Source organism: Orcinus orca, chromosome 20, assembly GCF_937001465.1.
Source record: "Orcinus orca chromosome 20, mOrcOrc1.1, whole genome shotgun sequence".
NCBI lineage: Eukaryota > Metazoa > Chordata > Mammalia > Artiodactyla > Delphinidae > Orcinus > Orcinus orca.
This window is the reverse complement of record NC_064578.1, coordinates 13,711,348-13,738,337: the sequence shown is the minus strand read 5'-3', so window position 1 is coordinate 13,738,337 and position 26,990 is coordinate 13,711,348. Positions and strand designations below refer to the sequence as shown.

General features: G+C 44.6%; 1 protein-coding gene across 1 annotated transcript in view; it reads left to right on the top strand.

Moving 5' to 3' along the window:
• The window catches only part of HYDIN (HYDIN axonemal central pair apparatus protein), a 440,857-nt gene extending 415,675 nt beyond the window's left edge, over nucleotides 1-25,182 (top strand). Inside the window, exons 79-87 of the mRNA XM_049703807.1 lie at nucleotides 765-923; nucleotides 3,590-3,867; nucleotides 4,615-4,834; nucleotides 6,810-7,022; nucleotides 7,874-8,037; nucleotides 8,893-9,043; nucleotides 13,213-13,443; nucleotides 22,661-22,885; nucleotides 24,484-25,182. Of these exons, the coding sequence (XP_049559764.1) occupies nucleotides 765-923; nucleotides 3,590-3,867; nucleotides 4,615-4,834; nucleotides 6,810-7,022; nucleotides 7,874-8,037; nucleotides 8,893-9,043; nucleotides 13,213-13,443; nucleotides 22,661-22,885; nucleotides 24,484-24,966 (2,124 nt within the window). The 3' untranslated portion in view covers nucleotides 24,967-25,182. The remainder of the gene's footprint in view (nucleotides 1-764; nucleotides 924-3,589; nucleotides 3,868-4,614; nucleotides 4,835-6,809; nucleotides 7,023-7,873; nucleotides 8,038-8,892; nucleotides 9,044-13,212; nucleotides 13,444-22,660; nucleotides 22,886-24,483) is intronic.
• Nucleotides 25,183-26,990: the final 1,808 nt, after the last annotated feature.

Genomic DNA, 26,990 nt, shown 5'->3' with positions numbered 1-26,990 from the left:
GGTGCTATTCGTGTGGGTCACGTCACCCTGGAGGACAAGGCCCAGCCTGACCTTGGCCTGATCCAGGTCAGCATTTTGATCAGTACTTCAGATGAGGACTTTGAAATGTACGTGCTTCTCCCACCTCCGCTGCCACCATCACCTCTCACTCCTAAAGGCTCTCTCTCCTGCCCTCTTCCAGTCCATCTCCACAGAGGAGTGAGCCAGGGCACCCTCCCAAGACACACACTTGATGGGGCTGCTCCAGGCTGCACTGGCTTCCCACTTCTCCCAGAAGAAAGCCTGACCCCTCTCCGAACTGTCTTCCCGTGTCTCCCTCTCGCTCCCAGCCACGGGCTGGGAGTCCAGTCCACTCCCTCCAGCTCAGGGCCTCGCCACAGCTTGTCTCCTCCCTCGGGATCCAGCCCCACACCCCCCTGACGCAAACCCACAGGATCCCACCCTTCCTTTAGCTCTCAGTAGGAACATGCCTTCCTCAGGGAAGCCTCCCTCACCCCCAGGCTGCCTCAGCCCCTTGTACCCTGAGCTTTTCCTTCCTAGCATCTCTGAACCCAGCCGTAATTATGTGATTGTGCAACAAGTTGTTTAGTGGGCATTTTAAGCACATAAATGTTTGTTGAGTGGGCGAATGCCCATCCAATGTGAAGAATGAGGGACACAGAAAGAGAAGGAAGCAGCCTTGCCTCACCAGGGTACCCATATCGTATTTCTTTTTCTAATTAACTGATGAATCCTCCTTCCCTGCGCTCTTTCTTGTCCCACAGATTTTAGTCCTCAATCCAGCCAATAGGACTGTGAAGTTAGGAGCTGTCCTGCCTGGACAGGTGGCGAAGAAAACGATTTCCATCATGAACGACAGCCAAGCCCAGCTCACATTTGACCTGTCAGCCCTGTTCTCGATTCCAGAACTCCAGGACCCCAAGGTTGGTGCTCGGGCCCCTAGTGGCATCTTCATGCCCCATCCCTCCCCCCACCCCCTGCCCCGATGACAGGGATGGCCACAGTAGCAACACTGACACCTCACGGTTCTCGTGCACCTTCAGTGTGCCGGGCAGTTCTGAGAGCTCTCCCTGTGCTGCCTCTGGTCACCTTCACAGAAACAGTGTAGGGTGGTGCTTCTATGATTCTCATTTTACGTGTAAGGAAACCAAGGCTTGGAGAGGCTGCATGCCTCTAGAGGGCAACAGTGATGTAGAAAGAGAAGTGCCCTTGCTGGATTCAGAAGATCTGGGCTCTAATGAATATACATATATCATCACAGCAGAAAATTTGAAAAATACGGAAAATCACAAAGCAGAACATTTCGCCTATAATCTCATACCCAGAAATAATCACTTAACATTTTGGTACCTATCTTTCCCCTGTTTTTCCTACACATTTTTAAAATAAAATATTAACATTCAGATTGTTTTGAAACCTGCTTTTCCCAAATTGAAATAGCTCCTAAACATTCAATGTCATTTGTGCCTCTATACCTCCATTATGCAGATGGACCAATCCTCTGTTTCTGCTCATCTCAGGTGTTCCTGATTTTTTATTTTTATAAGCAGCATTGTAATATCCATGTAAACAAAACTTTGTGTGAATCCATGACCTTCTGCTTAATACATACTCCTAGGAGTGGGCTTCTTGGACCAAAAGGAAGAGTATGTTTCGATATACGTCACTCATCTGCCCCCGAAAGCTTGTCCCTCCTTCCACTTCAATCCGCTGTGTGAAAGAAGCATGCTTGTTGCCAAATCCATGTCCTCGAGCTCCCTAAATAGAGAAGCTACAGTCCTGGCTGCCGTCTACCCATCTCACAGTGTTTGGGTGGCCCTTTGAAGATGGACCAGGTGTATTTCATTTTGAGGATGGACTATATCCATTCCTTCATTCAATTCATTCTTACATTTACTCAGTAAGTCAGTGCTACGTGCTGGAAATATAAAGGTGTGGCTTAGTCAGCTTGGGCTGCCATAACAGAACACCACAGACTGGGTGGCTTAAACAACAGACATTTATTTTCTTACAGTTCTGGAGGCTGGAAGTCTGACATCAGGGTGCCAACATAGTTTCTGGTGAGGACGCTCCTCCTGGCTTGCAGACGACCACCTTCTTGCTGTGTCCCCACATGTCAGAGAGACGGCAAGCTCCAGCTCTCCGGTGTCCCTTTTTATAAGGGCGCTAATCTCATCATTAGGGTCCCACTCTCTTGACCTCATTCTAAACCTAATTACCTCCCAAAGGCCCCATCTCCAAACACTACTCACATATGGACTTGGGAGGACACAATTCAGTCCATAGTAAGGTGAATATGACATAGACTTTGGTCTGGTGGAGTTCACAGTCTTTTGGGGTCACAGACACATGAACAGTCCCAGGAAAGCCTAGAAGCTGCAGAAGCAGGGTGCGATTCAGGACCAGGGCTGCTCAGAGGAGGGCCTCACAGTGGAGAGAGGTCTGAACTGCGTCTTACAGGATGAAGAGGTATCTCCCAGGCAGACAGGTTGAGGAAGAGTGTTTCTGGCAGGCAAGATTATATAGGCTCAAAGGGGTTGATGCTTTTGGAATCCTAGGTGTGATTCAATGTGGTAGGAGTGTTGTGGACCATCTGAGGATTGCAGGATACAGGAACACTGGCTGTGAGAGGCCAACCAAAGCAGGAGACCCAGTGGGCATCTCGTCCTTGGACCCCGCATCACCCACTTTGCCATCCAGAGAAAGAGGGAAAACCTGCTGCTTCCCTTTCCTCATTAATCCAAAGTAAAGTCCTCATTCCAGTGGGTCAGGGCCCCTCACAGTTCGGCTGCACCAGTTCTGCCTCTTGAGGTGGTGAGACGAAAGCTGCCAGAATGGCCTGGACCGGCACTGTCACCCCGGGGGGTCACTTCCATCATTGTGTTTTGAGAAATCTCTAAGGTCGCTTTCCTATTGTGATTCTCAGCCGTTATCTCACTCCCCCCGCCCCCCTCCCTGCCCGCCACAGTTCACTTCCGGTGGCTGCTCAGCACTCCGTAGGGAAGGGAGCTCAAGGATGAAAAGGGCTTGACTTCCTTCAAGCTGATTTTGATTTGATTTTTACCAGGACCAAGGGGAGAGAGCAGCCCCTTATATTCAAGTTCCAACAGCAGTTCTCAAACTTTAGAACACATGAGTCCTCAAATGCAGGTTCCAAGCTCTCCTAAGGAGACTGGTTCTCTTGGGCTGGGGCAGGACCCAAGAGTCTGCCTTTTAACCAGCACACTGGGAAATGTGATGCAGGGAGCCCAGGGAGCGCGCCTTGAAAACCACCGGAGCACTGAGTCTTTTGTACTTGCTCTTACTGTTTCCTCCACCAGAGAACAGGGTTATTTGCAAGGGGTTGGAAAGAGAATTAACACTGATTGAATGCCTGTTACGTGCCACACGTTTTGTACGGGTGGTCTGGGTCTTCACCGTAGAGTAAATCACAGAAAGTTTCAGTAACTCACCACAGGTGACACAGCTGGTGAGAGGGCAGAATGATATTACACCTGGCCTGATACGGTCCCAGCAGCATGACCCCCCGAAACGGAGCCTCAGGAGCACCCCACCCTCAGCTGCTGAGGCTCGTTGTCATTTTATCCAGGTCATCACCTTGACACCATCCCGCAACATCACCCTGAAGCCCAAAGAGGTCCGGAAGCTGGAAGTCAACTTCGCCCCGAAGAAGCGTGTTCCTCCCTTCTCCGAAGAGGTGTTCATGGAGTGCATGGGGCTCCTGCGGCCCCTCTTCCTCCTCAGCGGCTGCTGCCAGGCCCTGGAGATCTCCCTGGACCAGAAACATCTTCCCTTCGGAACAGTCGTGTGTCAGACACAAGCCACGCGTCGCGTCCTCATGTTGAACACAGGCGACGTGGGTGCGAGGTAGGAGAGCCCTCTGGGCCTGGATTCCCATTTAACTATCCCAGGACCCTCTAAAGTGGTTAAGATATTGTCCCCATTTCACAGATGAAGTTGAGGCTCAAAGTGGTTATATGACTTGCCAGCAGGGACCCACCCAGGCACTACTTGGGGAATGCTGCCATCGCCGTGCCCGCTGCGCACCACACACCTGCAGGGGGCACCCTTCACACCGACCTCAGTTGAACAGTGCCCTGAGGCTGTGGTATGGCAGCCTTGGCACTGGAAGCACTGGTCTGCACCATCCACCCTCTGTGTCCTACCTGGACCAAGTGCCAGACCACAGAGAGGGTGACCACACAGGGCCATCGGATCCCAGTGCCACCAAGAATAGGGGCAACTCTCATGTGAAGGGATCATCTCCACCCCCCTGGTCAGACCTGAGAGGCAGTGCAGGGAGCAGCTATGGCCACAGTCTCAGGAGGGTTCCAGTCCTGGCCCGACCACATCCTAGCTGTGTGACCTCGGGTACACGTGTAAGCGTGTTCACGCACATGCCCCTCAGTGTGCCACTTCCCACCCTGCTCAGCCCCAAGGGAGAGCCTGGAGATCCCACCCAGGAATGACCTGGCCTTTGTCCCACTGCCTCTGCTTTGCCCAGTAGTCTGAACCTCCCAGCTAAAAGCACAGGCAAAATCTCTTTTCTCAGCAGGATTGAGGACACCCCAAGGATATTAGTAAACTACTTTGTCTCCTTTTGTCTTGGAAAAGGTTTAAATGGGATGCCAGAAAATTTGAGCCTCATTTCTCCATCAGCCCGGAAGAGGGCTATATCACCGCAGGCATGGAGGTTTCTTTCGAAGTGACTTACCATCCTACTGAGGTGGGCAAGGAGACCCTCCGTAAAAACTTGCTCTGCTTCATCCAGGGTGGCAGTCCTCTGAGCCTAACCCTGTCTGGAGTCTGCGTGGGACCACCTTCGGTAAAAGAGGTCAGTAGGTGCTGCCCACAAATGGGCCAGTGGCCAGAGTGGGCCCAGCAAGCCCCACAGGAGAACTCAGTCAGGCCTTCTAGAAACAAGTGGCCCTGTTCAAACAGTCCTTGGTGCCCACATCAAGCATGTAGACCTGCTCCCTCCTACCACAGGGCCTTCGCACATGCTGTTCCCACCGCTGATATATTCATTTCCCCCTCTTCATCTAGTTAATTCCTATTTATTCTTCAGCTCTCAACTCAAGCATCTCATTCTCAGGGAAGGTTGTATTGACATCTTGGGCTAGATCAAATTCTGTCATAAGCTCTTTAAGTAAGGGGTGAACACCTTTCGCTTTCTCTATGGTTAAAAAGTGGGCTTGGGGGGCTTCCCTGGTGGCACAGTGGTTGAGAGTCCACCTGCCGATGCAGGGGACACGGGTTCGTGCCCCGGTCCGGGAAGATCCCACATGCCGCGGAGCGGCTGGGCCCGTGAGCCATGGCCGCTGAGCCTGTGTACCCGGAGCCTGTGCTCCGCAACGGGAGAGGCCACAACAGTAAGAGGCCCGCGTACAGAAAGAAGGAAGGGAGGAAGGGAGGAAGGGAGGAAGGGAGGAAGGAAGAAAAAAATGGGCTTGGGTTAATCCTCTGCTAGCCCTGTTCCTGGAAACCTAACAGTGGAAACCTGATAGTTCCTGGCAACACTGCTTATGGTCATAGACACCTGATCTCCATCTCCTGTTGTTTCAACAATGTTATATAAATGGAATCATGCAGTATGCTATAAATGTGTCTGTACAAGTCTTGGCAAGAATATATGCTTTCATTTCCTTGGGTAAGCATGTAATAGTGGAATGGCTGGGTCATAGGGTAGGTATATGTTTACCTTTTTAAGAACCTACCAAATTGTTTTCCAAAGTGGTTGTGTCATTTTACATTCCCATCAGCCACGTCTGACATTTCCACTTGTGCCGCATCCCTGCCAATACTTGATATGGTCAGTTTTTTTTAATTTTAGTCATTCTAACAGGTACGTGGTGATATCTCATTGTGGTTTTTAATTTGCATTTTCCTAACGACTAATGATGTTAAGCATCTTTTCAGGTACTTATTTGCCATCCATATATCTTCTTTGTTGAAGTGTCTGTTCAGATCTCCTATTTTTATTTGGGTTGTTTGTTTTCTTACTATTGAGTTTTGAGAGCTCTCTGTATATTCAGGACACAAGTTTTAAATTTAGATCCTCAGTCTGTTTAGAGTTCATTTTCATATGTAGTGTAAGACAGGAATCAAAATTCATTTTTTTTTGTACATGGATATCCAGTTCCAGCAGCATTTATTTAATCGATTATCCTTTCTCCACCGAACTGCCTTTGTACTTTGGTCAGAAACCAATTGATAATCTATGTGTGGGTCTCTTGCTAAACTCTGTTCTCGTCCCACTGGTGATCTCTTTGACTCTCTTCACACCACTGCGACATTGTCCACGTTGCTAAGCTCAATGGCTAGTTCTCATGGCTCATCTTACTTGACCTGTCGATAGCATTTGACACCTTGAACAAGCCCCTCCTCTTTCACGCACTTCCTTCATTACATGGCCTCCAGGGTACCACCCTCTCCTGGCTTTCCTCCCACCTTATTAGCTGCTGCTTCTTGTCTCCTCTTCTGATTTTTCTTAACATTGGAACATGCCAGTCAGGAATTAGTCCTGAAATTCCTTCTTTTTTCCTAAATACACTTACTTCTTGATAATTTCATCCAGTTTCTTGGCCTGAAAAAAACATTGCTATACTGACAACACCCAAATATATATAGAGAGAGGTAGATATAGATAGATAGATAGATAGATAGATAGATAGATAGATATAGATAGATATCTATATATCTATAGATATAGATATATAGATATCTATATATATATATGGCCTGAACCTTTCCTTGAACTCCAGATTTGTAAATTCCACTGCCTGCTTAAGGTGCCTGTTTTCTTCCAGGTGGTGAATTTCACCTGCCAGGTACGCTCCAAGCACACACAGACCATCATGCTTTCAAACCACACCAACCAAACCTGGAATCTGCACCCCATCTTTGAAGGCGAGCACTGGGAGGGGCCCGAGTTCATCACCCTGGAGCCCCATCAGCAAAGCAAGCCCTATGAGATTACCTACCGGCCCCGCACCTTGAATGTGGAGAACCGCAAGCATCAGGTAGGTTGAGCCCCACCTCCCCCACTGTTTTCCTGGCATGGTTGGAGTTGTGTGAGAGAGAATGTTAAAACAAGAGGGGACCCCACAAATGATATTGGATCCACGGGGAATCATGTCCAAAGCTTATCAAGTCCACAGCTTCCCTTTTCGTCCGTGTATTTTCATGTTTAGGGGATTCTCTTGGCACCAGGGGCTCAGTTCTAAAATGGAGTCCTCAACTAAGCATCAAGCAATTAATACTTAGTTTAAGTGCACAAATAGCATCATAGTGACTGTAATAAAAATGAAAAAAAAAAAGAAGCCACAGTCTTCCACCTCCCCTCCCCAAAAAGAGCTGTTTTCTTCCGTCTTCACTACCAGTCCTTATTCAAATACAGCCATAGCTACCATCACAGCATCCTCAGTTTTGCATCCTGTTTACTTTTACTTTACATTATATCATGAGCATTTTTCTATTTAACTATGTAATCTTTGTGATAATCATTTTTAACGACTGACTAATATTTCATTGAATGACAGTTCCATAATTTATTTAACATCCCCCAGTTGTTGGACGTTTAAGTTATCTCTAAATTTTCATCAATATAAGTAGTTCTAATATACACATGTATGTATACATGTAACTTTTTCTGCTGTAGGGGTTTTTCTTCAGCAAGTTCCTTGGGATGGGATCCCTGGTTCAAATACACATGAACATTTTTATGACTCTTGGGAACATATCCCCAAGCTGCTTTCCAAAAGTGTTATGCTTATTTGGAGAGCCTCCACTAATCCTGTGCTACTGCCATGCCTGAGAGGTAGCTAATAAAGGACCCTCTGTGTCATTCTGACCACATTTCTTCTTCTCTTAGGGCACCCTCTTCTTCCCCCTCCCAGATGGGACCGGCTGGCTGTATGTACTGCATGGGACTCCCGAGCTCCCCAAAGCCGTGGCCAATATCTACCGTGAAGTGCCATGTAAGACGCCCTACACTGAGCTCCTGCCAATAACCAACTGGCTGAACAAGCCCCAGAGGTGAGGAAGTGGGGGAGACGGGGGGAGGACTCGCACCGTCGAGCCTAGCCCCTCCCCTGGTCAGGGCCCCTAGAGGACAGTGGGGGCTAAAGAGTCAAAGTTCTGTGCTGCGGCCAGGCATTGCTTAACTGAGCCCCAGAGAGAGTCTCCTGTTCAGCGCTCTCTGTGAGCAGCTGATAACTTGAAAATCTCCTAGAACAGAGCCTGGCACAAAATAAGTGCTCAGTAAATGTTAGCTGTCATTATTATTATCAAAACGATAATTGTGGTTGTTATTATTGAAAGCCCTGTCTTATCACCTAAGCCACTGGCCAGAGAAGGACGTCCCTTGGGTCTTGTACTTGCAGTACAAGATCCAGAGAGTGGAGGAGAACAGAAGACCTAGAGGAGCTTGAGGCCAACCAGCCTGGTCCCCTTCTTTTATGGAAAAGAAGCCAAAGGCTGGGAGAAGAGAACTGCCTGCTCAGCATAGTGGATGAAGGCCCAGACCCAAGCTGAAATGCTAGTTCTGCCAGTAACTAGGCCTTGTTAACTGAGCTGTCATCTTCCTTCTCTCAGCCTCAATTTCTTCCCTAGTAAGATGGAGAGGATAACGAGAGGTACCTCCGACAGGCACTGTGAGGACTAAAAGCCTGGAATGTAACGCGCGTGGTGCACCGACTCAGTTCTGGCACAAAATAGGCGGTTAGTAAATGGTAGTTACTGTTATTGTTAGTGACAGAGTGAAGACTAGAACCCTGGGCCCGCGTGCTGTCCATGAACTCAAGAGTGGAGACGGCACCTTGCCTTCTTGCCTTTGGGCAAAACTGTCTCATTTTGTCTGTCCTCTCTTCTTGCACCCCTGTGCTCCCCCAGATTCCAGGTCACTGTGGAAATGTTGAAACCGGAGAAGCCCGACCTAGGCGTCACCTTAAAGGGCCTTGATTATATTGATGTGCTGTCTGCCTCCAAGAAAGACTACAAGCTGAACTTCTTTTCCCACAAGGAGGGACTGTACACAGCAAAGGTATCCACATGTTAAGGGCACTGCCCTGGGACCCCGGAGGTGTGACCCTGAGGCTGATGATCCCCGTGTTGGGAGTGAAGATGCCCTCTCACAGCCAGCCTAGCGTTATCCTGTTAGGCTGACCATTTAGAGGGACCAGGCAAAGGCATTCAGGATTCCCAGACTCTTCAAGATGAGACCAGATTGCAGGGCTAGCCAGCCAACGTGTAGGTCCATTCCAAGCCTTCAAGGTGGCAGAATCATGAAAATCTCTAAGCAGTAGGTAACAGTGGACCAGCAAACACCAGACCCCAAAAATAATAACAAAAGATCCCTGTTCTGAGGGCTTATAGAGTGTCCAGCATCATGCTGAGCCCTTGACACAGCTAGTAACATCAGAGCCAGGATTCAGCTTAGAGCCATCGACTCTAAGACTCCTCAGGGTCTTTCACACGTGAGCGGTTTGTCCTAATTCATTCGTCAATTGAACAAGCATCTCTTGAGCACATGTGCCATATGCTATACACTATTTGCTGGTAATGCAGCAATGATCAAAAGTAGGCACAGTCTCTGTTCTCCTGGAACACACAGTCCAGTGGAGGGAGATGGACATTCATCAAATAATTGCACTATGAATGCATACTTATAAAATGGCCTAAGTGCTGTAAAGAAAAAGAGCATATGGATCAGTGGCTCACTGAGAGGTCAGGGCTGAAGAGAATTATAGAGGAATTACCCGCTTACAGGCGGTACTTGAAGCCAAGATGGAGGATGGAACCACCTAGGGAAAGTGAAAAAGTAGCACGTGAGCACAAAGAAACGGCAAGAATAAAAGGCAATAATAACAAGTACTGGCAAGGGTGTGCAGAACATGAATCCTTCACGCAGTGCTGGTGGGAGTGTAAATAGTGCAGCTGCTTTAGAAGTCAGGCAGTTCCCCAAATGGATAAACGTAGAGTCACCATAGAATTTAGCAATTTATACCCAAAATAGGTGAAAACATACGTCCACACAAAAACCTGTACATAAATGTTCATAGCATCATTATTCATAAAAGCCAAAAAATGGAAACAACCTAAATTTCCATCAATTTAGTGAATAGATAAATACAATGGAATATTATTTGGCAATAAAAAGTAATGGGAACAAAGTACTGATTCATGCTAACACTGAAATGAACGCTGAAAACGTTATGCTAAGTGAACAAAGTCAGTCACAAATGGCCACATATTATATGATTTTGTTTAAATGAAATGTCCAGAATAGGCAAATCTATAGGAACAGAAAGTAGACTAGTGGTGCGTAGGACTATAAGGGATGGATTGGGGGAAGTGGGAATGATTGTTACTGGGGACAGGGCTTCTTTTGGGGGTGGCGAAAATGTTCTAAAATTGAGTGTGGGGATGGTTGGATCACTTTGTGAATATATTAAAAAAGCACTAAATTGTACACTTTAAATGGGTGAATTGTATAGCATGTGAATTGTATCTCAATAAAGCTGAAAGGAAATATGAGACATAAAATATATATCAAGAGGTTCTAATACCCATCTAATAGGAGCTCCCGAAACAGAAAAACAAGATAATAAAAGGAAGAAAATACTCTATGAAATAATTGGAGAAAAAAAATGTCCAGAGCTATTTGACAAAGTCTGAGTCTTCTAACTGAAGGAACCCACCAAGTTGCCAACCAAGGAAAAACAGACTCACATCTAAGTACATGAGAACAAAATTTCAGAAAACTGGGATAAAAGAGAAAGTCCTAAATAATTCTAGAGAAAATAGATGGAAGTAATATTCACAATAACATCAGATTTCTCATGGCAACACTGAATACCAAAAGCAATAGGGTAATCTATTCAAACTGTTTAGAATGACTTTCAATTTCGAATGCTTTTTCCAGACAAGACTATCATGAGAGCAAAATAAAGACACTTTTAAACATGCAAAGACTCGAAGTAACCAACCCATATACACAATCCCTATCTGAAAGAAGTGCTACAAAATTTAAAAATTTTCTTTTTTTCTTTTTATAATTTGTACACAATTTATGTTTATGTTAACAGATACAGTGGAAAATATGAAACTTTAATTCTAATTAGCAAAATGATTCCTCTTGTAAATGAATCCAAGAGGAAAGTACAGGATACAATGAACAAAGAATCAAAATTAAGTTGATAGGTAATTTCAAGTAATTGTTGAAAAGAAATCTGAAATTAATATTTCATGTGACCTCAATATAGGAAATAGCAAGGGGAGGGATAAAATAAGGCAATGAAAAAAATTTTCTTTCATTTGGAAGCAAATGGGGAGATAAGAGATTTTCTCATTCATAGAGAAGGGTAGGAAGAGAATTAGAGCTATTTGTAAACTGTAGGTATGAACAGAAAAATACCAGTAAATATATTTATTAAAATACAAGTGAAGGGACTTCTCTGGTGGTGCAGTGGTTAAGAATCCGCCTGCCAATGCAGAGGACACGGGATCGATCCCTGGTCCGGGAAGATCCCACATTGCCGCGGAGCAACCGTGCGCCACAACTACTGAGCCTGCGCTCTAGAGTCTGTGCGCCTAGAGCCCGTGCTCTGCAACAAGAGAAGCCACTGCAATAAGAAGCCCGTGCACCACAACGAAAAGTAGCCCCAGCTCGCCGCAACTAGAGAAAGCCCATGCACAGCAATGAAGACCCAACGCAGCCAAAAATATAAATAAAGAAATAAATTTATTTTTTAAAAAATAAATAAAATACAAGTAAAATTTTGGGTAAAAATGACAACAAACCCAGATCACAGGATCTCTTTACAGTAACATATATACTGAAATGAACAATAACAACCTAAAAGTGTTTTAAAAGTCAAAAACACTTTTACTTCTGGTTATGTTGGAGTAACTAGACCCTCACGATGAACAACCATAAAACTGGACAAAATATCTGAGGTAACTCTTCTTAAGCATCGGACAGCAGGCAGCACAATACTGCAGTCCATCAGAGAGAAGAGAAACCTATGCAGTGAGTCCTGTGATTGTCCTCTCTGGCTTGTGACAATTTCCTGACTGCTGTGTTGTCAGCTCTAGAGCAACTACTAAAAATCTATTATTTAAAAATATAGGTAAGAAGCCAGTAGAGGAAATGAAATATATTACAAAAGATTACACATTGATCCAAAAGAAGGCAGGAAAGTAGCAAGCAAGGAATGAAAAAATAAGAGACAAATGGAAAAGAAATAGCAAAAGGGCTGGCTTCAACCCAAACACATAAATGATTGCTTTAAATGTAAAAGACTAAACACTCCAATTAAAATACAGAGGGTATCAGAGCACTCTCAATTTAAAGACAGGAAGAGATTGAAAGTAAAAAGGCAGGTATGTAAAGAACTATTACCACCTACTGTAATAAGATAAACAGCTCAAGGCATTAAAAAAAGCAAAAAACTGGAGTAGACTCTAGGTCACAGAAGTAAATATGTGAATGACCAAGAAGCGCATGAGAAAATGCTCAACATCATCAGTCATCCAGGGAAAGAACTGAAAAAGGGGAGCAGCTTATCAACAGGTCAGACACAGGGGTGAGGGGACAACGCACTGCAGTTACAAGTGTGAGCTCTGGAGTCAGGCCAGCCTGGGTTCTAATCCTGGTTCTGATACCACTCTGCAGGTGACAAGATAATAACTTGCTAAGCCCGTTTGCTCATGTTTAGAAAAACCAGTGAGGGGAATAGTCATGTTGCCTACAAGCTGTATGAATTAAATAAGTACTTCCAGTGCCTAGTACACAGTAATCAAGTGTTAGATGCTATCATTATCATTATTGTTATTATTAACTATTCCAGCAGCAGCAGGAATTGGAGTGAAGCCCACCACAACATGAACCTCTTGAGGTCTTGCTTGTTCTCCAGGGCCACTCAGCTGTCCCCACTGGGGACACCATCTTCAGCACTAGACGGTGCTGCGCTAGCCTCTCCTAAAGCAACCCAGGCTCCTTCATGCTCTCTCACCTGGGAGAAGCCAGAGCGGAATACCTGAAGAGAAGGGCTGGCTGGCAGGGTTCACAGGGGCTGGGAGGGCCTGTGTCAGCCTGGTCCCTGTGCTTCACGCACTGCGAACAGGGAGAAGGATCGTGTAGACGGCGGAGGACCCTGGGCTAACCCCTCTGCTCTGCCCCACTTCCTCCCACTCTCTCTGTGAACCCAGGTGATCTTCCGAAACGAGGTGACCAACGAGTTCCTATACTACGTGGTGAGTTTCAAGGTCATCCCTTCAGGCATCATCAAAACCATCGAGATGGTGAGCCCTGTCCGGCAAAGCACGTCGGCCTCCATCAAGGTGGAGAACCCCCTGCCCTACTCGGTGACCTTCTCCACGGAATGCAGGGTGCCCGACATCAGCCTGCCCTCCCAGTTTGTGGTGCCGGCCAACTCTGAGGTATGGCCCTGCCTGCCAGGGGCTCCCCGCCCCCATATCCGTGCTGGAGGCTCCGCCCAGGGGGCCTCTGGATCCACGTTCTGCATCCCTTAGTTGGGCCAGCCTTGGTGGTGGTCGGGAGGGCAGGGGATGATCGGCTGGTCGACAGCGCTCCTGTTCTCTCCTTTCCTCTGCTGCCCAAGTCCTCACATAAACCAGGGCCACATAGAGCTTCGGTTCAGGCATGTAAAAGGGACTTGTCTCTATTATGTGTTTGTTTGCCTTGCTCAAATTTAAAATATTCTTCTTGGTTTTCCTAATTACAAAAGTCACATAGAATATATGTGGTGAAAAGGACAGCAAGGGACACATAATAGTGTATCAAGTGTACAACACACACATTTGTCTATGTGCTTGTTTATGCGCAGACCACTTCAGGGAGGTGGCCCAAGAAGACTTTGACAGTGGTTGGGCAGACATGGCCCGGAGTTATGAACTGGTGGGAAGATAAATGCTCTTTTCATCAGTTTGTCACTCCAAACTCTCACTGTCCGGATTCCATCAAAATCTCTTCTGTTTCCCCAGCTTCAGCCCACCAGGCCTGTTCCCTGCACTCCCACTCCATCTCTTCCTTCACTTTCAGAATCTAGTTATCTGTTTTGTTCTTCAGAGAGAGTCTCCACGCCCTTTATTTTATTGTATTTTTATATTTTTCACTGTGAACGATACAGAAAAGTATATAAAACATACATATACATATATGTATGTGTACATATAAACATGTATATGCATGCAAACATGTTTGTTTAAACAAAAACTTATGAAATAAATATCAGTTAAACCAATACCCAGGCCAAGAAATTAAAACTTGCCACCTCCCCAGACACCCCTCTCTCCCTGACTCCTAAAAGTTGCCACTATCCTTATTTTGTAATGATCATGTCTTGCTTTTAAGCAATATAGTTTAGTTTTGCCTGTTTTTGAACTTTATGCAAAAGAAATCATACTATATACATTCTGTAATGTTTTATTTCTTTCGCTCAGAGTTGTGAACTGTGACGGTCCTCCATGCCGTTGCCCACAGCTGAGGTTCATTCATCCTCACCGCTGTAGACTATCCTAAATGACTAGACCACAATTTAGATCTCCATCCTACTATGGCCGGACATTTGTGTTGGTTTCAACATTTGGCTATCGTGGAAAATGCTGCTATGGTTCTTTTTGCACAAGCGCCCTCTTGATGCACATGCGCCTGTATCTCTCCACAGTGTACACCCGGGAGTGGAATCCCTGGGTCATAGGATGCGCCTGCCTCTAACTGCCAATCAGTAGATAACTGCCAATCAGCAATGCGAGTTCACCAACCCTTGGTATTGTCAGAATTTTTTAAAGTTTACCAATCTGATAGACTCTTCATAAACTGATAACTCCCTTTTTACATACAGATTGATTTTAGTTGGGTAATAGTCTGTGTAGGAGATTTGCCTCTGTGCTCATGAATGAGAATGGACCACAGTTTTCCTTCCTCATACTCTTTGTTCAGTTTGGGTGTCACTTTTGCTAATTTTCTCACTTTCTCAATTCTGTGAAAGAGTTTATAAAAGATTGAAATTATGTCTTCTTTGAACTCACTGGTGAAGCCACTGAGAACTGGTGTTTTCTTTGTGGGAAGATCGTCTACTACTGATTTAATTCTTTCAGTGGGTTATTGGACTATTTAGATGTTCTGTTTCTTCTTGAGTCAGTAATAAGAGCACTTCCATTTCATCGATATACTGAAAATATTGGTATAACATTGTTACTATCCTCATTACCTTTTTTTTTTGTTTTTTGATTTTTTTGGTACTCAAAAAACCCTCATTTTTTAAAATTAATTTTAAAATTAATTTTTATTGGAGTATAGTTGCTTTACAATGTTGTGTTAGTTTCTGCTGTACAGTAAAGTGAATTAGCTATACATTTAGGTCACCACAGAGCATCAAGCAGAGTTCCCTGTGCTATACCGTAGGTTCTCATTAATTATCTGTCGTATACATAGTAGTGTATATATGTCGATCCCAGTCTCCCAATTCATCCCACCCCCGGTATCCATACATCTGTTCTCTACATCTGTGTCTCTATTTCTGCTTTGCAAATAAGTTCATCTGTATCATTTTTCCAGATTCCACAAATAAGTGATATTATATGATATTTGTTTTCCTCTTTCTGACTTACTTCACTCATTCTCTAGGTCCATCCATTTCTCTGCAAGTTGCACAATTCTGTTCCTTTTTATGGCTGAGTAATATTCAATTGTATATATGTACCACGTCTTCTTTATCCATTCTTCTGTTGATGGACATTTAGGTTGCTTCCATGTCCTGGCTATTGTTAATAGAGCTGCAATGCACATTGGGGTGCATGTGTCTTTTTGAATGGTTTTCTCAAGGTATATGCCCAGTAGTGGGATTGCTGGATCATATGGTAGCTCTATTTTTAGTTTTTTAAGGAACCTCCATACTGTTCTCCATAGTGGCTGTATCAATTTACATCCCCACCAACAGAGCAAGAGGGTTCCCTTTTCTCCACACCCTCTCCAGCATTTATTGTTTGTAGAGTGTTTGATAATGGCCATTCTGACTGGTGTGAGGTCATACCTCATCGTAGTTGTGATTTGGAGTTCTCTAATAATTAGTGATGCTGAGCATCTTTTTGTGTGTTTGTTGGCCATCTGTATGTCTTCTTTGGAGAAATGTCTATTTAGGTCTTCCACCCATTCTTTGATTGAGTTGTTTGTTTTTCTTGATATTGAGCTGCATGAGCTGTTGGTATATTTTGGAGATTGATCCCTTGTCATTTGCTTTGCTTGCAACTATTTTCTCCCATTCTAAGGGTTGTCTTCTCGTTTTATGGTTTCCTTTGCTGTGCAAAAGCTTTTAAATTTAATTAGGTCCCATTTGTTTATTTTTGTTTTTATTTTCACTACTCTAGGAGGTGGGTCAGAAAAGATCTTACTGTGATTTATGTCAAAGAGTGTTCTGCCTGTGTTTTCCTCTAAGACGTTTTATAGTGTCCAGCCTTACTTTTAGGTCTTTAATCTATTTTGAGTTTATTTTTGTGTATGGTGCTAGGAGGTGTTCTGATTTCATTCTTTTACATGTAGCTGTCCAGTTTTCCCAGCACCACTTATTGAAGAGAGTGTCAAAAAAAGCTTCATTTTTAATTTAGCTTTCTGACTCTGTGCTTTTGCCTTCAATACTTTCTCAACGATTTTCTTCTCCTCAATAAGGAGAGCATGTTTGATCCTGTCACTGACACATTTAGCACACAGGGAGCTACCAGAGGCCCGGCTGACGTGTTTTTTCATTTTAGACAACCTCATAAGAACTTTAGGTCTCACAGCACGAATCTTACTACCTTTTTTATGTGATGTCCCCTTTTCATTTCTAATATTGGTTATTGTGCCTTCTCTCTTTGTTTCTTGATCAACCTTGCTAGAGGTTTCTCAACTGTTTTGTTTTTTGTTTTTTTTTCCAAAAAAGCATCTTTGGGCTTTGTTGTTACGCTCTATTGTATGGTTGCTTTCTAGTTGATTGATTTCCACTCTTATCTTTGTTATTCCCTTCCTTCTGCTTCCTTTGGGTTAGTGTTGCTTTAACTAATTTCAAAGATAAACACTTAGGGAATTAACTTGTAGTCTTCTTTATTTTCTAATATACACACTTAAGATTATAAATCTCCCACTAAGTACTGCTTTAGCTGCAGCATACAAGTTTTTATATTTATATGTAGTATTTTTTATCATTAAGTTCAAAAGTGTTCTAATTTTCACTATTATTAATGCTTCTTTTTTGACTCCTGGTTTATTAGAAGTTTCTTAATTTTCAAAGATGTGGATTTTTCTAGTTACCACTTTTTAAAATTATTTTGTGGTCAGAGAATATATTCAATATTATTTCAGTACTCTAGAATTTTTTTAGACATGCTCTATGGCCCAATATAGTCTTTTTTTAAAATCCTCCATCTCTTTTTGAAAAGAATGTATTTGCTGTTTTGTTGTTCAGTTTTCTTTACCCTTACTGATAGTTTTGTCTGCTTGTTTAATCAGTTTTAGGAGAGTATATTAACATATACTACTATGATTGTGTATCTGTCTATCTTTGTGGTTCTGTCATGTTTTGCTTTATGTATATACTTTGAAGCTATATTACTAGTTAAATAAAAATTATAATATCTTTCTGGTGACTTGAAACTCTTTTCATTACAAAGTGATCTTCCTTGTCTGTAGTAACACTTTTTGCCTTAAAATCTATTTTGTCTAATATAAATATAGGTTTCTTTTGGTTAGCATTTGCATGGTGTGGGGTTTTTTTAATCATCATACTTTCAATCTTTCTCTATCCGTATAATCTAAACGTGTCTCTTAGAAACGGGGTACAGATGAGATGGATTTGGTTTTTTAACCCAGTCTAGCAAGGCTTCCTTTTCACTTGAGCATTCACATCATTTATATTGAGTGTAAATAGTGACGTATTCAGGTGTACATGCAAATCTGTACTTTCTGTTTATCTTATCTGTTCTATGTTTTCTTTTTCTCTTTGTTTTGTAGTGATCTCTTCCTGGCATGTCTTCATTGTCTATAGCAATATTATTCTGCTCATTATTCACCTTTTTTTATTCCTTTTCCGTTGTTCATTCTAACTTTTTCCGTGCTTTTAGAAGGAAAAGGTGGCCCTGGATACCTTTTGTAGCTTCACGTAACTAAGATTCTCTCTTCTGTTGTTACCACAAATATTTTTTAAAATACAGCTTTGTACTTTTTAGGGTTTTTTTTCCTTTTTTCTCCCCACCTTTATCTGAGCTTTATCTTTCCTTTGCCCTAAGTGTCTCAGTCACAGTCAAATAGATTCTACTCTCAGAGGTTTCTCTCAGCACAAGGTTTTGTCTTAGAAGGTAGTTTAAGTAACTTGGTTTTAAGCTGCCCCACGTCACCCAATCTTATTGTGACATGTTTGCAGTTAGCGATAAACGAGAGCCTGAGATCATCCTTCCAGCTTAGGCTGCTGTTGTCAGTTGTCCCGTCGAGTTTCCCAGGTTGAGTGGGACCCTCCATCTAGGGTGATTCTCTGGCTCTCAGACTGATGTTCCTTTGCTCTCTCTCCCACTCCTCCCATACAGTGGCTTACTCACACCAGTCTCATGGCTGTGAGTAATCAGCCCTACTCACCCATCTTTTGGAGTTGGTAGCTTATCTTTTCACTTAGTTATGTTATAGATGTTGTCGTTAAGCTGGTTGGTCTGAGTGTTTTGTGGGGGTTTGGGAAGACTGTGCAGCGGCTGCTGCTATCATCTTGCTCAAAACCTGACTGGTTTTAATGTATGACGTGAGGCAAGAGTCAAGTTTCCTTTTTCTCCAAGTGAATATAAATCATCTCAGACTGTGTTACTACAAAGACCGTCTTTTCCGCACTGATTTACACGGCCATTTGTGAAATAAATCAAGTGTCCATATATGCATGGATCTGTTCTAGGTTTCCTATAATATAATAATGACTCAATTTCTGAACTTGTACCAATACCACAGCATCCTAATTACTACAGTTTTATAGTATAGTTTGATATATGGCCAAGCAAGCAATCACTCTAGCTTTATATTAAGACTTAATAATCTCTTATATTCTTTTTTTTCAAGAGTACCTTGGCAAGCATAGCATTGCATTTTTGGCCCTTTGCATTTCCATATATATATTTAAATCAGCTTGTCAAGTTCCTTTAAAAAAAAAAACTCTGTTGGGATTTTGATTGGGATTAAATTAAGTCTATAGATTATTTTAAGAATGTATATGTTTTCTGGGGTATTCCCTGGTGGTCCAGTGGTTAAAACTCCACACTTTCACTGTCAAGGGCCTGGGTTCAATCCCTGGTCGGGGAATTAAGATCCCACAAGCTGCGTGGTGCAGAAGGAAAAAAAAAAGAATGTATAAGTTTTCTGTTGATCCACAACAAATTATTCCAAAACTCAGCAACTTAAAACAACAGACATTTATTACCTCCACAGTTTCTGAGGATCAGGAATCTAAGAGCAGCCGCCTAACCGGGTGGTTTTGGCTCAGGGGCTTTCATGAGGATGTCAGTTGTCAGCCAGGACTCTAGGCATCCCTAGGCTTGACTGGGGCTGGATAATCTGCTTCCAAACTCACTCATGTGGTTGGTTGTTGGAAAGGTCCTAGTTCCTTGCTGGCTGTTAGCTGGAGGCTTCAGTTCCTCACCATGTGGCCTCTCCTGCGAGCTGCTTTCAACGAGGCAGCTCACGTACCTTAGAGTGAACGATCTAAAAGAAAGCGAGGGGACTTCCCTGGTGGCGCAGTGGTTAAGAATCCGCCTGCCAATGCAGGGGACCCAGGTTTGATCCTGGGCCGGGAAGATCCCACATGCCACGGAGCAACTAGGCCCATGCACCACAACTACTGAGCCCGCACGCCACAACTGCTGAGCCCGCGTACCACAACTACTGAAGCCTGCATGCCTAGAGCCCGTGCTCTGCAGCAAGAGAAGCCACCGCGATAAGAAGCCCGCACACCGCAACGAAGAGTAGCCCCCGCTCACCGCAACCAGAGAAAGCCCGCGCGCAGCAACGAAGACCCAACGCAGCCAAAAATATTAAAAATTAAAAAAATAAAAGAAAGTGAGGCAGCAAAGAAGAAAGAGCATGCACAAGACAGAAACCACAGTCTTTTCCTCTTAATCTCAAAAGTGACACGCCATCTCTTCTGCCACATACTTGTGGTCACATAGACCAACCTGGTTCAGTGTGGGAGAGGACTATACAAGGGTGTGAATACCAGGAAGTAGGGGTTACTGGGGGCCATCTTGGAGCCTGTCTGTCATAGGGGAGAATTTGAATCTTTATAGTATTGAGATTTCCAATCCATGAGCAAATCTCCATTAAGTCTTCTTTAATTTCTCTCAATAATGTTTTTTGTTTTCTACGTAGAGGCTTTACTCATCTTTTGTTAGATTTATTTCTAGGTTTTGTATATTTTGATGCTATTATAAATAGCATCTTTTTAAATTTTCATATTCTAAATATTTGTTGCAATCATTTAGAAATGTAACTGATTTTTGTATATCACCTTTTACCCAAACAGCTTATAAATAAAATTCACTTAATAATAATTTAAATTGTAGATTCTTGTATTTTGTACATGTACAACCATATCATCTGTAAGTAATTACAATTTTGTTTCTTCCGTTCTAAACCTTTTCCTTTAAGTACTTTTTCATGCCTTATAGGGCTATCTAGGACCTCCAGAACAATGTTGACCAGAAAGGCAACAGAAGGCATTGTCTTGTTCCTGATCCTGAAGGGAAAGCTTTCAAAGTTTCACCATTTATTATGATGTTTGTTTTGGGTTTCTTATAGGTACCCTTTATCAGATTAAGGGTATCTCCTTCTATTCCTAGTTTGCTAAGAGCTTTTTTAAAAACACTATGAATGGATGTTGAGTTTTATCAAATACTTTTACTGCATCTATTGAGATGCTCATTTGATTGTTTTCCTTTTAATTTGTCAATGTGGCAACTGATTGGTTTTTCCAGTGTTAAACCAACTTTTCATTCATGGAATAAGCCCAACTTAGTCATGTAGTATTCTCTTTTTTATATGTTGCTGGATCAGTTGGATAACATTTTTATTAGACATTTTGTATATATGTTCAGTAGGGAAACTAGCATCCAATTTTCCTTTCTCCTTGTTGGATTCTGATGTCAAGTTGAGGTAGGTTTCCTCTTTTTCTTTTCTCTGGAAGAACTTGTGGAATATTAGATTGGTAGAACTTAAAAGTAAAGCTTTGTGATCTGGAATTTTGTTAAGGGAAATTTTTTGTTTTATTATTGATTAAATATCTTTCATGGTTATAGGACTATATGGGTTTTCTTTATTTTTTTGAGTCTGTTTCTGTAATTTATATTTGTTTATACATTTGTCCATTTTCATCCAAATTTTTTTAATTGTGGTAAGATCATGTAAATTTTTGTACTGTATTCTCTGTTAAACATCTACAGTAATTTTAGTGATATCCTCTTTATTTTATTGTTCAGGAAGAAGTAGTTTTCTTTTGTTTTTTTTTAATAAATTTAATTTATTTTATTTTTGGCTGTACTGGGTCTTCGTTGCTGCATGCGGACTTTCTCTAGTTGTGGCGAGCAGGGGCTACACTTCGTTGCAGTGCACGGGCTCCTCATTGCAGTGGCTTCTCTTGTTGCGGAACACGGGCTCTAGGTACACGGGCTTCAGTAGTTGTGGCTCACGGGCTTAGCTGCTCCGTGGCGTGTGGGATCTTCCCAGACCAGGGCTCAAACCACGTCCCCTGCATTGGCAGGTAGATTCTTAACCACTGCGCCACCAGGGAAGCCCAGAAGTAGTTTTTTTTTAAAAAAACAAAAACAACAATACCTACTTATGATAAAAACAAAATTTTAACCCTACAAAAGTACATGCAATAGAAAGTAAAAGTCCCCACAGTCCCATTTCCCCCATCCTAAGATAACTACTGGTAACAATTCGACATACCCTTGTCTCTTTTCTGTACATACATAGACATAATCTTCTTCACAAAAATAAGCTCATATACATTTCTAGAGCTTTATATACATTTCTAGAACCTTCTTTCTTCCACTTAAAATATTACCAGCACCTTTTATTTCAACGCTTAGAGCTTTGCCTCTTCCTTTGTAATGGCTACGTAATATTCCACTGACGTGAATAAAGAATACTTTATTTACCCAGTCTCTTACTGCTAATGCATTTGAATTGTTTCCATTGTTTTGCTATTATAAGCAGTACTCCTTGGTTCTTGTTTTGTTTTGCTTTGGATGATAATAGAGGAAGGAGAAGGCCTCCCCCAAATGATGATAGGACCCAGGAAACTGTTCAGAGATGGGCTACGAGCAAAGAAAGAACTGCCTGACCTTCAGCCCTCCTGCCCCTCCAGCCCACCCACCCCCATCTCCATAATTATGCTTCTCAAGAGAAGATCCAGTACCTTTTTTTAGATTCAAAGAGATTCCAGATATAGAAATACCCAGACTAGGGAAAGGTAGAAGGGGTCCAGAGGAGGAAAAGTGGGCTGGTTTGGACAGAGGTCCCCCAGGCTCAAGGTCAGTATGAGCATCTGCTACCAACCTGCTGTGAGGTCACCGGGGGGCAGAGGATGGGTCAGACGTTCAGTGTCACCCGAGCCTTCATCTTCTATTGCAGGGCACATTCTCATTTGAATTCCAGCCCTTGAAAGCTGGAGAAACCTCCGGGAAACTAACACTGCACAACAGTGATTTGGGTTACTACCCATATGAGCTCAATTTGAAGACCACGCCAGCACTGCCTGAAAAGCCTGTCCACTTCCAGGCTGTTCTCGGCAGTGGCCAGAGCATCTTTGCCAAGTTCACCAATTACGCCCGGCAGAAGACAGAATACTACTGCAGGGTGAGCAGCCCCTGCCTCACCCTCTGCCCTATGCGTTCCAGAAGTCTGGGCTCCAAAATAATGGGAGGGGGACACGGCGGGTGCAGAAATGTGAAACTCAGACTCAAGTGCTTTATCTAGTTGGAAACTCCCAACTAGAAACAAAGAGTACCAGGCCTGGGTTCTTCCTCACAGACTTTCTAGCGTAACAAGCTGGGGTTGGGGTAGGGGGAGTTTTGCTTCCCACAACATACTCAGTGGTCAGTACAGTGAGATAATAGAGCTTAGTGGTCATGAGTATCAGCTGTGGAATCCAGCAGACCTGGATTTGAATCCTGGCTTCACCGTTTACTCTTTGTATGAATAGTTTACTAACACTCTCACAGGATAGCTGTCAGGATTTTTAAATAGGTATATAAAACTAATCCTCGCCCATAGTAAGTGTTCCATATGTGTTAGCTATTAAATCAGTGTGAATATAGGATTAGCTACTGAAACAGAAAGCCCCACAAACCAACAAAATAGTAGTTTATTCCTCTCTCAGATAGCAGTGTGGGCATAAGCAGTTTGGGCTGGAATGGCAGCTCCGTGACATCAGGCACCCAGACCCTTCTTTCCTGATGCTCTTCCCTCTATAAGGAGTTGCTGCGGTGCACACAGACCAAGATGGTTTATTGTGACATCCACATTGCAGCCAGCTACCTGGGGAAAACGGGGAAGCTGCATACATCACTGCCACTCACATTCCACTGAAGAAAACTTCATGTGACCACACCCAGCAACAAGGGGAGCTAGGAGTGTAGCCTTACACTGGGTGGCCGTGTGCCCAGTTATCATCAGAGTCCCATGGCCATGGTCACAAGGCATAGGCTCTATTTTTAACTGAGGTATAGTTGATGTACAGGATTTTATAAGTTTCAGGTGTACAACGTAGTGATTCATGATTTTTAAAGAGGCATAGGCTCTTGATCATCCCCATCCGTCAGGAGAAGCCTGGTTATTCTGTGGTAACAAACAGCCCCAACATCTCAGTAGCTTAAAACAACAAAGGTTTGCCTCCCATTCGTGCTTCTCTATCCAGGGAAGGTCAGCAGGGGACTCTGCTCATCACAGCCACCCGGGGATCCAGGCTGAGGGGCAACCACTATCTCAGATGTTTCCAGTCATAGCAGCAGAGGGGTGAAAAGACCCCAGAGGGACTTGCTCTGGCAAATAAATGCTCTAGTGTGGAAGGGACACCTTGCACTTCTCCTCTCAACTTATTGTCCAGAACTAGTCCCACCCGTCCACGAGGAGCCAGAGTCTCCGGTCCTCCAGGGGCAGTGGAAGGAAAGAAGCACGGGATACGGGGGGGCAGCACCCAGGACTGCCGCCCATATCATCCCGCTGTGTGTCTGTTTAACATCTCTTGGCCTTGGTTTCTCTGTAGTAAAACGGGGATAAACTAGTAACACCTACTCTTCAAGGGAGTTTTAAGGGCACAGCTTTTGTGTAACCTGCCCGTCCTCACGCAAGCGTAGGTTGCTCATGGCGGAGGGTGGAGGGCTCGGGACGGACATGAACTGCTGGTTTGCTCTTCAGAGTCCTGGGTGAGCTGAGCGCGTTTGTTCTCCTTTCAGACCGACTGTCCAGACTTCCACACGGAAAAGTTCATCTCTGCGGCCCCCGGGGTGCAGGGCGGCACCGAGGCGAGTGTGGAGGTGTACTTCGAGCCCAGCCGCCTGGGCGAGAGCAAGGGCATCCTGAGCCTGTCATCGCTCGTGGGTGGCGAGTACATCATCCCCCTCTTCGGAGTGGCTCTGCCGCCCAAGCCGCAAGGCCCCTTCCTGATCCGAGCCGGGTGCAACATAGTCATCTCCTTCAAGAACGTCTTCTACCACCCGGTCACCTTCTCCTTCACGGTGGAGAACCCGGCCTTCTCTGTCCGCGCCATAGACTCCGTGAAGCCCAAGAAGATCAACAACATCACGGTCTACTTTGGAGGAAACCCATCAGGCAGCAAAACACCCATCACCAGCAAGCTGATTGTAGCCTGCCCTCCCGGCGAAGGCAGCGACACTGGAATTAAATGGGTTTATTACCTGAAGGGGATCACCCCCTAGTGGGAACCAGGGCCCGCGGCATCATGGAAAAGCCGTCTCCTCAGCCTTAATACCTATGTGTGGTTCTAGCCCTGCGAAGAATAGAGAAAATAATCAGAATTCTAAAGGTACTGTTTTATCCTCCAGTTCAATTACAGGGGCACTTATTTCTGCATTATATGAATTCCAGATATCTGTATGAAATATAGATATTCCGTATTAAACATGGTAACTACACGAAACAGCTATATTTTACTTGACAAGGACAAGTCTCTTCATTTAGTCTCTTAATATATCTCCAAAGCCCAAGCACTATGTAATAATGCTCATGTTTAATAAGATGACACAGGTCTTACACTCATGACCTTCCATCATACAGCACTTAGCAGTGTATGACTCTGGGGCCCCTTTTTTTTTTGCGGTACGCGGGCCTCTCACTGCTGTGGCCTCTCCCGTTGTGGAGCACAGGCTCTGGACACGCAGGCTCAGCGGCCATGGCTCACGGACCCAGCCGCTCCGTGGCATGTGGGATCTTCCCAGACCGGGGCACGAACCCGTGTCCCCTGCATCAGCAGGAGGACTCTCAACCACTGCGCCAACAGGGAAGCCCCAGAATCTGCATTTTAATGACACCTCCAGGGGGGTTGTGTGCACACTGCAGTGCAGAGCACTGCTTTAAAGGCACCAGCAGAACTTGAGACTTTGCTGAATCCACAGCCCTAACGCTCTTCATTAGAGCCCTGGAGAGGATCTCACCAACTCTGCTTTCAGACGAAGTGAATGAAATGGTTGCCCGCCCCGCAAAGTCCCTCCTCCCACCCACTCCCCAGAGGCAGAGCTGGGGGGAGGGGAGCAGTTGGTCCACCACCACCTTCTTCTAAACGGGTGCCTTTTCAACACTTCTAAACCTAGTATGATAAACAATCGTTAAGACTGCAGGAAAGACGGAGGAAGCCGTGTAGAAGTTGGCTAAAGCACCCATGGTCACAGTCGGAGCGTGATGAGACTCAAGATTCCTCTAACTGGGACTTCCCTGGTGGCGCAGTGGTTAGGAATCCGCCTGCCAATGCAGGGGACACGGGTTCGAGCCCTGGTCCGGGAAGATCCCACGTGCCACGGAGCAACTAAGCCTGTGCACCACAACTACTGAGCCTGCGCTCTAGAGCCTGCAGGCCGCAACTGCTGAGCCCGCGAGCCACAACTACTGAAGCCCGCTCACCTAGAAGTCTGTGCTCCACAACAAGAGAAGCCACCGCAATGAGAAGCCCACACACCGCAACGAAGAGCAGCCCCCGCTCACCACAACTAAAGAAAGCCCGCGCGCAGCAACGAAGACCCCATGCAGCCAAAAATTAATTAATTTTAAAAAAAAAGATTCCTCTAACTGTGAAGGTCAGGACTCAGATATGTTCCCTTGGGGCTGCAGGGCTCCAGCCACCACCCCAGACACTGGCTGCTACAGAAACTGGCCACTTCCCAGTGTCACCACCTGCAAAATGGTGCCTTTAGGTGGCCAGGGGCAGCTCCCCTCCTTCAGCCCCACCCCAAGCCACTGAGTCTAGAGCCCAAGCCTCAGTCAGGCCTGGAGTGAGGAGGCAGACCGGCCTCCCTGGGACCAAGCAACCAGCTCAGACCCTGCCCCAGCATGAACCCCCTTCCCGGATGACTTGAGATGGGGTACATCGCTTTCCTATAGGTGGTTCTTATGTTTTCTTGGCCTCAAAAAAGGCAATGACAAAATCGTTTCATATTGGCAAGTTTGGAATGTCGCTCAGCAGAGAGCTGAAGGGGAGGCTTAGTGAAAACAAGCATTCTGACGAAAGCTAATGGAAGTTACATTTGAAAGGACGCATTCTCAGCAAAGGAAACCAGGAGACATCTCACTGGGGGGTGTTCAGAAAATATCAGGGCCCAGGTGGCACAATCCCAGAGACCATTGTGCACGGAAAACAACGTGAATGAGGCCCCCTGACACTGTTCGACACAGAGGCCCTGGTGAGTGTGGCATCCTAAGTCTAACCACTTCTTTGGGCGAGTCCTGCCTC